The following is a 12691-nucleotide window of genomic DNA, read 5'->3' on the forward strand; positions in this document are numbered from 1 at the left end:
CAAAAGCATCAGCTTAAATTCCCTTTGATCAAACAATAGCGTGTTCGGAGCTATACTTCCATCTTCCTTCACTTGCTTCTTGCCCTTTCTCCCTCCCCCTTTCTGTGGTATTTGAAGGCTCCCGGCCCTGCCCGGCCCACCGAGGCACTGAGACACACAGACCCTTCCCACTCCAAAGACAGTCCCCATTCAGGTGGCTTTAGCTCAGCAATTATGATGACTTTTCTTGTGATATTATTACAAACGAGTTATTTTGAAAGGGTCTAGGGACTCAAACAATATTGTAGGCTGCTTTGCACATGGACAAACTAATAATACAAATATTAGGTTGTTTTCTGTTATATGCAAGTGCATGTCATGGTTATTCCGAAAAAGTTAAACGTGAAAGAGTAAAAGTATGATTTTCAGATTAAACCATGAGATTTAGATTAAGTGAAAAAAATTCAATGGATTTATTTTGAAGATAAATAGGTGCTATATTCGTTTTCTATTATTGAAATAATAAATTACCACAAACAGTGCTTTAAAAGAAACACTAATCCGTGATCCTGCAGTTCTGTAGGTCAGAAGCCTCAGTGGGCCTCTCTGGGATAAGATCAGGGTGAGGGCAGGATGGTCTCTGTCTGGAGGGGCAGTGTCCCCTTGTCTTGGGCAGCTTCTCCTGGCCTCCTGCTCTCTTGGGGTCCTGGTCCCTCCCCATCTTCAGAGCCAGCAATGTCAGCCCTACCCCTCCCCATGCTGCCATCTCCCTAGTCCTCTCGTTTTCCTACTTCTTCCACTTTTAAAGACTCTAGTGATTACACTGGACCCTCCCGGATAATCCAGGCTAATATCTCCGGGGCACGTCTGGTTTGGGCAAGAGTGTCCACCCAAGATTCAGTCTCTGCTGATCTGGCGGTGTCATCATATTGGAATCGCAGAAAAGGACAAGAGGTTTCAGACTGACGAAAAACCCCACAAAACCCAAGACAAAAAAACAATGCAATTCTATTTGCTGTCTGAAAACTTTTTTCTAGATTGTTGAATATAAAGGTTAAAAATATTTTGACAAAACTATTTTGATTTTATTTTACCATTATCCAAGGTGGCACCAAACTAAACAACGGAAGATGACGCTTCAGAGAGACTCGCCTTAGAGCCGCGCTTGCGCCGAAGCCCCCTCACTTTACTTAGGCTACTCCCTTACCCCGTGGAAGGAGAGGAGGGCAGGAGCCATGGGTTAGGGGGCTGGGTCCCAGCTAAAGCCTAAACCAGCTCCCTACTTGCATAGATTTGTGAAGGTTAAGATTCATGAGTTGCAAACAAACAGTACTTGCTTCAAGTTAATACTCTAAATTTTGGGGATCCCAGAGGAACCAGAGGGAGAAGCGATGTAAAGATATCTAGATAGATGCATATATAGATAGATATACAGATATAGATAGATGGATGATATATATAGATACAGATAATAGATATTTTAGTGCTTACCTGCTAAATATCTATTTTCAGTTATTTAACTAATGTAGATGTTACAATGTTTGTGAATGGAAACTTAGGTGTCAATACTGTTGAGCTGATACATTGGACTTAAACTCTCAAGACAGAGTGATTTTCTTTAAACATTCCACAGTAGTTTTTAGGATGGGTGTGCAGTGGTCCATTCTTAGAAGAACACCAAGCAGCTGATGCAAAGTTATGTATGTATTGAAGAAATTCACCAAGGCTGAGGAACTGGCCAGGAGCTCCCTGAATCACTACTTACGTTGTGCTTTGTGAGGCTGGAGATATTGGTGGCTACCGCATGCAGCCATTCGCCACAGTCCTCAGCAGACAGGCACTGGATGATCCCACTGCAGACCCCGTCCACGGCGATGACTTGAAAAGCGTTCTGCCTGCGGAGATGTCAGAACAAATTAGATCAAAACATCGTCTCATTTGTCTGTTTGCGACTTGAAATAGTTATGTGTTCAAAAGCTCTTCTTTCACACAACATAAATGCAGCTTCAAATTCATATTTGCTTACTTCTCTTTTAAAAACATCCATTTTTAAATGGAACACTAAAGATGAACCCAGACAACACACAACTTTGAATGACTACAAAGCATCTTGAGATTCAGATACATTTGGAGAATCTTTGAGATGCATATCTAAGACATTTGAGAGGGATTCTTTCTCCAGTGTGCCATAAAGTTATACACAGATGTTTATCCATTATTTTGGCCACCATCGTCTCCTCTTGACACTTTTCAATGCATTTCTGATGTACAGCGGAAAGATCACACAAAAACCACACGCACAGATACCGAGCATCATATAAAATCTTTTGTTGTCATGAGCTGAAGCACTTTGTCAGCTGTTAAGCCAGTTGCTCCTCATCTTCTCTAAGATGGTTTCGGACAAGAGGTTCACAGTTCTTCTCCACGTCTAAATACTCACGCTCGAAATTTATGTGGATGTTCGCATTTCAGTAACAACTAAACTTTCCTTAAAATGCGGTGGCCAGCCTAAATATCTCTATGGTCTTCTACTGAGATTTTGTTGTTGTTAGAGAACATTCAGTGATGCCGTCTTAAATGGTCTACAAAAGTGCTGTTGAGTTTAAAGCAGTTTCCTACAGCTTTCATTATTTACTTTTATCTTCCTGTTTCAAGTTCTTGCATGTTTCAATACAAGCTTAATGGAGAGGAATGGATGAAAATCCCAAAATGAATGGAAAGTAGTCAAATGCCTCTGTGGTGCAACATAATACACTTTAGAAAATGCACACACTATCTTTAAATCCCAGCCATTTCTGAAGCAATAGAAAAATCGTGTAGTTCAGTATTCAAAATGCTAAGTAAATAGTGTACATTTATATATTTATCTCCAATTAAATTGCTTTTTTGTCTCTTCTGAATTTTGTAAGTAGGAGTTTGTGGATATTACACGTGATTTCATTTCTGCAAACAAAGACACCGCGAGCGGCATTTCTCTGGCCCAGTTTCATCAGGAGGCCTGTGTCACTCTCGTGTCCCATAAGACTGGTCCAGATTTCAGAACCGGACACGTAGCAAAGACTCACACCTACGGCTCTCTGCATCCACATTATTAATGTTTTCAGAGAAACTTGTTCCGATAGCCTTGACCAGCACTTTCAAATGATTACAGGGAAGTGTTCAAATATTCTTTTTTGTTTGCTCTTAAAAATACATGAAAAGCCTGAGGGGACAACTATTGTCTGTCTCTTTGAAATAATGTTCTTTTGAATTTGTGGCAAGAAAAAATACGCACAGCACAAAAAGAATACTGCAACTTCACGTGACTTTCTTAACTTTAATTTTGATATTCAAGAGTGAGTAAGACATTTAAAGTATGCAGAGAGAAGCTCAACTCTCCATGGAAAATGAGAACTAATTTGAGTTAGTAACATACACTTCTTTCTGCTCTCTGATTATCATAACCATTGCTTCATGCACCATAAATTAAAGAATGTCTTCAACATATTTGTCCTCTCTGCTTTAAATGAATCGTGGCAGCTGGATATTTTTAGCTGATTAGAGTTAATGCACTTAGAGGAAATCTGCAGTCTAAGTAACCACACATGCTACACAGTCTCCACATGGAATAATTCTAAAGGACTAACCTTATATAAACCCAGGCTTATACACTAATATCTATCAATTTTTACATTCTGTTTCCACTTTTCAGGTTGATTTGTTGGAAACCCTTTCATGAATATAAGTGAAGTATTTGAACAGTTTATTTGCTTACATACAACCTCTTACAAAATAAATTGGTCATAAAGATTATAGCCTGGGTCCTATTTCTGCCTCTGCTATTGAATAAATAAGAATACTGGCAAATTAGTCCACTTAGTTGCACCTCAATTTCCCCTAACAGAAAATGAGAAAAATATACTTCACAGATTTGTGCAGTAACTGGTGGGACCCAAATACTTTCACTAATCACTGGAGCTCCCTGAATGAGCCTTTAATGTGTGGTCTTGACGCAATATTTGAGAGAGTTTTGCAAGAATGTGTCACCCAGCACTTCGCAAGAACTGCGGTGCTGTGGCTGTATTTGTAGCTTTTAGAAAATGTAATTCTTTGAGTCAAGATAATCAGTAATTGTAAAAAAAAAAAAAAATTTATTTGTTTTATCTTATTTGATCATATATTCTCTGAAATCAATAAACTACATTACCCATTAAGTTAGTATTGTAGTACTGGGAAACATGAAACTTTAACAATATTTGTAGTAGTCTTGAGGATTCTCAGACTAAATTATGATTCTTTGTACACACACACACACACACACACAGAGATACAAAAACACACACACTGGCTGAAAAAAGCAGTGACATGATTACAGTTAGAAAATCTGAACTTTTGAGTGCAGATTATTTTTCCACTTCCTGCTCAATATCATTTTTTCTATTTTTCTAAGGATTCTTGATCACAACTCTGGCAGCAAAAGTTATTCTCAAATGTTGCTGAATTTCAGAGTAGTTTTATTCATTTAAAATACAAACTTAGGGGCTTCCCTGGTGGCGCAGTGGTTGAGAGTCTGCCTGCCGATGCGGGGGACACGGGTTTGAGCCCTGGTCTGGGAAGATCCCACATGCCGCGGAGCAACTAGGCCCGTGAGCCACAACTACTGAGCCTGCTCGTCTGGAGCCTGTGCTCCGCAACGGGAGAGGCCACGATAGTGAGAGGCCCGCGCACCGCAGTGAAGAGTGGCCCCCGCTTGACGCAACTAGAGGAAGCCCTCGCACAGAAACGAAGACCCAACACAGCCATAAATAAATAAATTTTAAAAAAATACAAACTTAGTCTTTCTTTGTATGAAAAGTAGACTGCTCACTAAAAATATTCATAAATAATTTTCAATATAATATGCATTTACATGAAAACACACACATTTCTCATGAACACAACTGAGTAATTCATGTTTTGACTGTCCATCGTATGCCACATGAAGGCACGTGTCGGAGATGCTGAATTTGTGAGGAGTGAGTCGGAGAAGGCATTTCAAGCAGGAGGGGTGAGAGCTGCAGAGACTCAGCTATACAGGTTTGGCGTGGCCAGATGGCCTTGTCCAGGAAAAGGAGTGGGGACATCATGGGAAAGCAGGCGGGCTCAGAGGAGGAGGGTGTGAACACGGAAGGAGCTTAGAGCCCACGGGACCCACGGCTGAACCTCGTGGCGGCCTCCCACGGTCAGATTTGCTTGGAGTGGGCGGTCCTGCCCCACCGTGTAGGGTACCTGGCAGCTACGAGATGACGTGGGACCGAAATACACGTGTGTTAGTGAGAGTGAAAATAAAACAGTTAGCTCCCGGGATTTATAAGGGCGTTAGAAAGTCTGCGGGTCAGTGATTGCTTCCTTTCACAGAATATGAGGGAGCAGGCAGAGTCCACATTGCTCCTGGGTTTTGGATCCAACTGGATGAATGGCTTAGACGTAGGAGAGGAGAGAAAGTGCACATTTTAGATGGGAGGTAATTACTCCAGAACCAAATATCAGCAGCGTGAAAGCGTGCGAGGTTGTGAGAAACAGGGGCTGCTTGGCTCATTGCGATGTGCGTCTGGGGCAGCGGTGAGTCATGAAGGTGGCAATAAAGCAAAGCCTGATCAATGAGAGCTTTGCAAACCACGTGGCGGCATTTCCAACTAATCCTGAGTCAGGCAGGGCCGTGGGAACACTGACTCTTTGGAGTGAAAGGATCATATTGTATTTTATGATACAAATATTTTCTCTCTGTGGTGGATAAGAACATGGAAAAATGTTAATGAAGGCAGGAGAGAAGCAAGAAGGGCGTCCCAATACTCAGGATGAACATAAGATTGTTCCATGAGAGTGGTTCTCTGTATGTAGGAAAGCACTGACTCAAGCAGTATTTGAAAAACAGGCCATTTTTCTTGATCGGTTATTAACAATTTGGGGAGATGATTAAGGAAAGGAAAAACTAAACCAACCAACCAACCAACCAAACAAACAAACAAAAAAACCCGCTCGGGTTAATGATTCCAGCAATGTGCTCTGTTTCTCACTGAGTTCAGATCGTTTCTGCTCGTGATGCTACCTTGGGGCACCATCTCATCACAGCTTTTATGGTTCAGGCTCAAAACCTGACCTATTTGGTGAGGTTGTAGAGAAGCTCTTCCAAACCATTTTGTTACCTATTTTCCAAAGCTGAAATTCACCAATCCGACACAAGCCCTGAACTTTTATTCAACAGAGGCTTTTCCCCACTGTTCTCTGTCTGCAATGCCCTTCTGTCCCGCTTCAGTTAAAATCTGCAAGGCATTGCAAGTACCTTGATTTTATGCAACTCTCCGACCTCTAATTTCTCTCTGTGTAAGAGGAAGATGGCAACATTTGTCCTGCATACCTCACATTTTAAAGACTTTTGTAAAGAGAAGTTTTAGGTTTATAGCAACATTGAGGGGAAAGTATAGAGATTTCCCATAGACTTCCTGCACACATACACACACACACACACACACCCTCTCTGTTATCAACATCTACCACAAGAGAGTTGCACTTTTGTTATAATTAGTGAGCCTACAACAACACGTCATATCACCCAAGGTCCATAGTTTAGATTAGGGTTTACTCATGGTGTTCCACATTTTATGGGTTTGGGCAAATATATAATGACATATATCTATTATTATAACATAATCCAGAGTATTTTCACTCCCCCAAATATCTCTGCTCTGCCTCTTCGTCTCTCTCCACCTCCCAACCGCTGGCAACCACTGATGTTTTTACTGTCTCCATAGTTTCACCTTTTCCAGAAGGTCATATAGTTGGAATCAGTGTGTAGGATTTTCAGATTGCCTTCTTTCACTTAGTGACATGCATCTGTGGTTCTCCCATGTCTTTTCATGGCTCAGCAGTTCAGTTCTTTTTGGGGCTGAATAATATTCTACTATCTGGGTGTACCATAGTTTATTTATCCATCCCCCTACTGAAGGACATCTTACTTCCAAACATATACAAAGGGATACTGCATGGCTCATAGAGTAGGTGAAATCGACTAGGATCTTAATGTTATTTAGTTGAATATATTTTTTAAATCATCAATTGTTCCGGCTTCACATAGAGCGAAGTCCTTGTGGACCTGCTGGCCTGTCTGTGAAAATGGAAGAAAGTCAATCCGTTCAATGACTCCCAGCCCATCTGCACAGCACCACCTGTAACAGAGCGACGGAAGAGCAAAGGCAATGGTGCACCAAACGGGGCTGCTCTTTCTCCTCCTTCCCCTCAGCCAGTAAGCACGAGCAGGAGACGTCTTGAATTTTCTATCCCATCCCCCATCACACTATGGATGACACGTCCTTACACACCGTTTCCCTTACTTTATCGTCACTATCCTTCTCATAACAAACATTTTTCTCTATCTAATTCACTCCAATAATTACTCTAGCCAAAGTCACCTTAAGCTTAATCTGTTTCTCAGTCTATTCAGTATTTCTATTCTGTAGTTAATACCATCAACCACTTTCTTCTCCTTAATAACCTTCCCATTCTAATTCCCTGATACTGCAATGTTCTGTCATATTTTGATACTTCAGAACTGAGACACATATACTTCTAAATCATTACTATACGATGAACATAAACTGTCTCCCCACTGATAAAATAGTGTGATGTTCTAATTCATGCTACATAATAGTATATGACAGTAACACAACTTTGTTGCCATTAAGTATGAGACGTATCACATCATCAGAGTTAAAATTATGGGCCTTGGCCAAACCAACCAGCACATAACATCCTAGGTTTCGAACCAAGCTCAACAATTTTGTATATCTGTCGTCTTGGGCCAATAATTTATCTTTTCTTTTTCATCCTCTCACTGTTTCCACTGCCACCGGACTGTGAGCTCCTTCACAGGAAGAAGAAAACACAACATGAAATCAGTACTTATTGAGCGAATGCGGGAACAATCTGAGCTGCTGTGCAATCCACTCAGAATAGTGCTGTGTTTATAACTGCTTATTACTGTCATATTTACTGAGTGAAATTAATTCAATCGCTAAAAGCTGTTGATGGGTTGAGGTGCCATAAAAGTAAAAATGTAAGAAGTCATCTGGATTCACACAATTTCTTTTTTCTCATAAATTGCTTTAGCTAACCATTTTTAAATCATGTAACTACAAAAATTTTTTAAAGTAAAAACAAAAGAAAACAAGTATACACATTAAAAATACCATTAACAGAAACATTTCAAAAGTTCTTAAAGCAGAAGAAAAATAGAAACAAAAGAAAAAAATAAAGAGAAACAGAAAGATTAAAGGTAGGATACATTTGAATAATAGCTGAAAATAATTAAATATCTTGAGGAATTTAAGATACATATATAATTCAAATCTATATATATATATGCCCAAAGACAAGAAAGAAATAAAGGAATTAGTTAAAGTGTTCTAAGTTTCTAGAATTTTCTGAAGGAGGCAAAATTAATAAATTGCATTAAACACTAATAAATCATGTATGGATGGTACTATGGCCTGAGTGTTGGTGCCCCACCTCCTATTCATGTTTCGAAATCCCAGTGACCAATGTGATGGTGTTGAGAGGTGGGGCTTTGGGGAGAGGCTAAAGCCATGGGGGGGCGAGTCCTCGTGAACTGGGGTTAGTGATTTATAAAAGAGCTTCCAGAGAGATCCCTGACCCTTCCACCAAGTGAGGACAGAGTGAGAAGACACCAGATATGAACGAAGAAGGGGTGGGGGGGGCTTCATCAAAGGACTAGAACATGATCTAGGTGCCTTAATGTAGGACTTCCAGCATCCAGAACCGTGAGAAACAAATTTCTGTTGTTTATTGCTGTTATTATCTGCTGTATTTTGTTATAGCAGCCTGGAAGGACTAAGACATATGGTCTAACGTTTAGGCAATAACTAAAACAAAATAAAAGAATGCATATATAACAATATAATAGAGGGAATATTAAATAATAAAAATGTTTAATTATTTCAAAAAGTAAGAAAAAAGTTAAAGAAAATAGAATACAGAAACTAGTGTGTTGAGACAAAGGACTTTTTTCTTGAATATATATAAAACTCAAATCTCAACAGTAAAAAAATAAAAAAAAAATATAAGCAAAGCCAATTACAAAATGGTCAAAAGACAAAGAGACATTTCACCAAAGAGGATTTCATGTGATAAATAAGCACATGAAAAGATGTTGAACATCACTAGGATACGCAAATTCAGGTCACAATGATATATCATACCTATATCTTACACCTGTAAGAATGGTAAAGTAAAAGACAGCAACAACTCCCAATCCTGGCAAAGATGTAGAGAAACTGGATGGCTCATATCCTGCTGGTGGGAATGCAAAACTGTACAGCCGCCTACAAAACAATGTGTCTGTTTCTCAATAAACTAAACATGCTGTTATCACACAGCCAAGTACTCGAGTTCTTGAACATTTACCTGAACAAATGAAAATGCACATTCCCACAAAAATCTATACAAAACATTTTGCATCTTTATTTAGAATTAACTGGAACAACCCAGATGTCCTTTAAGGGATGAATTTTTAAAATGTGATACATCCAAACTATCAGAATACTATTGGAAATAAAAAGGGATAAACAATTGAAAAGTGCAACTACTAGGAAGAATTACCAAAGAATTACGCTGAGTGAGAAAATTCAATCCAATACAGTTACATAATGTAGGATTCCATTTATATAATGTTCTTAAAATGACAAAATAATTAGAGGTGAAGAACAGAGTAGTGAGTTGTCATGTGATGGGGAAGAAGGATGCTGGCATGGTTATAGACAGGCAACAGGAGGGTTCTTGTGGTGATGGAACTCTTCTACCTTGTGCTTGGGATGGTGGATATGAGAACATGAGCATGTGATATAATTCTATAGAACTAAACATACAGACACACAGACACACACACACACTCAGGCATGTGAAATCTGAATGAATGAGTGGTGGATTTTGTCAATGTCAGTTTCCTAAATGGGGTGTTGTACTATAATTTTGCAAGATGTTACCATTTGGGAAAATGGGCAAAAAATAAATGTAATCTCTCTCTATTATTTCTACAACTGCATATGAATCTATAATTATCTCAAAATAAAAATTTTAATTATAAAAAACAAGAGCTAGAGTGTTGAATAGAAAGCAAATACTAAGATGGCAGATATAATCTCTGATATACCAGTGATTATGTTAAAAGCAACTAGACTAAATAATCCAATTAAAAGACTAAGATTGTTACTTTGAATTTAAAAAAACAAAAAAGTATATGTGACACAGAAGAGATACATATTATAGCACAGGGCTAAAAAAAGTTGAAAGAAATGGATAAAAGAATATACAGTGTAGATACCTGATGTAATTCTTGAAGGTAAGAAAAAATTCCAGAGATATAGGACATTTCATAATGATAAAAGGGTCATCATCAGGAAATTGTAAAAAATCTAAATCTGTTTGTATCCTATAATATAGAATTAAATATATAAAGCAAATAATGACACACTTAAAAGGAGAAATACACAAAGCCACCATCGTACTGGGAGACTAATGCATTTCTCTCAATATCTGAGACAATAAACAGACACAAACATTATTAGTGATACAGAGGATCAGAATCCCTAATGAACAAATACAACCTAGTTGAAACATGTAGACACTGAACTAAGGAAAATGACACTGCACATTCTTTGAAGTGCATATGGAACACTTGTCCAAATTATTTATATACTAGGTGAGATCAAGTCTCAACAAATATCAAAGCACTGAAACCATTCAGCATGAAATCATACGAGAAAGCAATAACAAAAGAGATAATTTAAAAAATCTCAAACTATTTTGAAATTTTGCAATACACTTGTAAATAGTGGATTGGTCAAAGAAGTAATTGTAACAAAAATTAGGGAACACTATTAAATACATAATAAAAATATCTGACTATCAGTACCGGTGAGCCTCCAATTCCGGGCAAGGGAGCGCAGCCCATCCCTCCCAAGGGCTCCCTAATACAACTAAAGGACCTTGAACGTGACCCGAGGGCCAGCACAGGCAGCTCCTGAAAGGCGGAAGGGTAAGGCGACTGCTGCGGGCCGTGGGGCTGAGAGGCGACAGGGGGGTCAGTCTCCCGAACTCCCCTGTCGCCTCCCGTGTATCCTAAGCAGGGTGCTCCGGGGTCTCCATCCAGGATGACCAACAGCAAGACAAGAAAGTGCTTCAAGGAACGTCTGTCCTCCTAGTTAAAAGGCTAGCAAACCAGTGGGCTAAAAGCATTCCACCTTTTTGGCGACCTGCCCTCATCTGGCCGAACATCAGTGGCACCACCGCCCTTCCCCCCAGGCTTTCAGCAGGCAGAGCAAGAGCTGGTCTTCCCCTGTCCGCCTCTTCCCCGCCTGCTGGTGTTCAAGGGGTCGAGCAGGAAGCTGCCCTGCCCAGCCCCACCCGCGTGAAGCAAGCAGCCCTCCAAGCTCCCCGCTCCCCGTGCCGGTAGCGTGAGGTCCAGCGGGGAGCCGAGCCTCCATACCCGCCTGCAGCCGCTGGACCGAGTGAGGGGGCCCGAGGCGGGGCTGCCCAGCTCTCTGTCCCCCTTCCCTTGCTGACCGCTCCGGCCCAGCAGGACCTCAGGCTCCAAGCCACCCGTCGTCCCCAAGGTGGGGTGAGGCGGTGGGAGCCGGCTGGCTGCCCTCAGCTCCCCCTCCACCCCCTGTCCTCTGTCAGCCGAGTCCCATGGAGAGCTGAACGTTCACCACTGCCCGGCCGCGAGAAAGCAGTGCCCACTGGCCCCTTCCGTCCACCCTCCCTGGTGGCAGCAGAGCCGACCCAGCCACTGAGCTGACCCCCGACTCAGAGGCCACAGGGTGATGGGGCTGGTGCCCGACTGTCACCGGGGCTCGGTCAGCAGGGCTGAGAACTGCGCCAAACCTATGCCTCGAGCACCTGCGGTGAGCTGTGTTTCACTACATTATGCTATTCTTCTGCAGGTCTTCCGACTTTTAGTAACCTGAAGGTAAGACCCATAAGGCAGGTCATGTTACACGTTTCACTCCGGGTCTCACTTTCAACCAACAGACGGGCGGAGGCCACTGACATGAACTCACCGACTCAGGTCTGTCCCGGGCACGTACTGGGAGAACCGGGAATGGAGAAGAGGAATCAGCCTGAGGTCACACCATCGCTTTTCCCACCGCAGGCCCGGGGACGCGGGCCACGAAGAGCAGGACAGCGTGTCCTGGAAAGGAAACAAACGTTCAGCGTTGCTGCTCTGTTTCTGTGTTTTCAGTGTCGACGCCACACCCTTTTCATTTGAGGGGTATTTTACCCTTAAATGATCAAAAGACATTTATAGAACACCACAAGAAATCCCTATTCGTTGGCAATAAAGTTATATTTGTTAATTTCGCTGTTAATGGAATTCTATAAGAAAGTGAGGCGGGAACCACTGAGATTAAGAATTGTAGTGAAAACATGAAAAATGGGCAGAGGAGAAGGAAGAAGAAATAAAGTAGCGACGACTGAATTCATTCAAGAATGAGAAAGATGGGGCAGAACTGTAATTACAGTGAACTAGTAGGTGACAAAAATCAAGTAAGTTCAATCAGCAAACATTTTCTATCTGCTAAGCACTAAACGTTGTTATAAGGGCTTGTGATTCATCACTTACTTAAAAATATTTTTGAGTAGAATGAATATTCCTATAAAACAACCCTCGAACACTACT

General features: G+C 41.0%; 1 protein-coding gene across 7 annotated transcripts in view; it reads right to left on the reverse strand.

Annotated features, from left to right (window-relative positions):
• Positions 1–12691, reverse strand: part of SNTG1 (syntrophin gamma 1) — a 478079-nt gene that overhangs the window by 113679 nt on the left and 351709 nt on the right. For all 7 annotated transcript variants that reach the window (XM_082363008.1, XM_082363004.1, XM_082363005.1 and 4 more), the window contains 2 exons: positions 12072–12202; positions 1745–1874 (listed from right to left, as the gene is read on the reverse strand). In XM_082363008.1, coding sequence (XP_082219134.1) covers positions 1745–1874; positions 12072–12202 — 261 coding nt within the window. The remainder of the gene's footprint in view (positions 1–1744; positions 1875–12071; positions 12203–12691) is intronic.

The sequence above is a fragment of the Balaenoptera borealis genome, assembly GCF_965194805.1.
Source record: "Balaenoptera borealis genome assembly, chromosome: 17".
Lineage (NCBI taxonomy): Eukaryota > Metazoa > Chordata > Mammalia > Artiodactyla > Balaenopteridae > Balaenoptera > Balaenoptera borealis.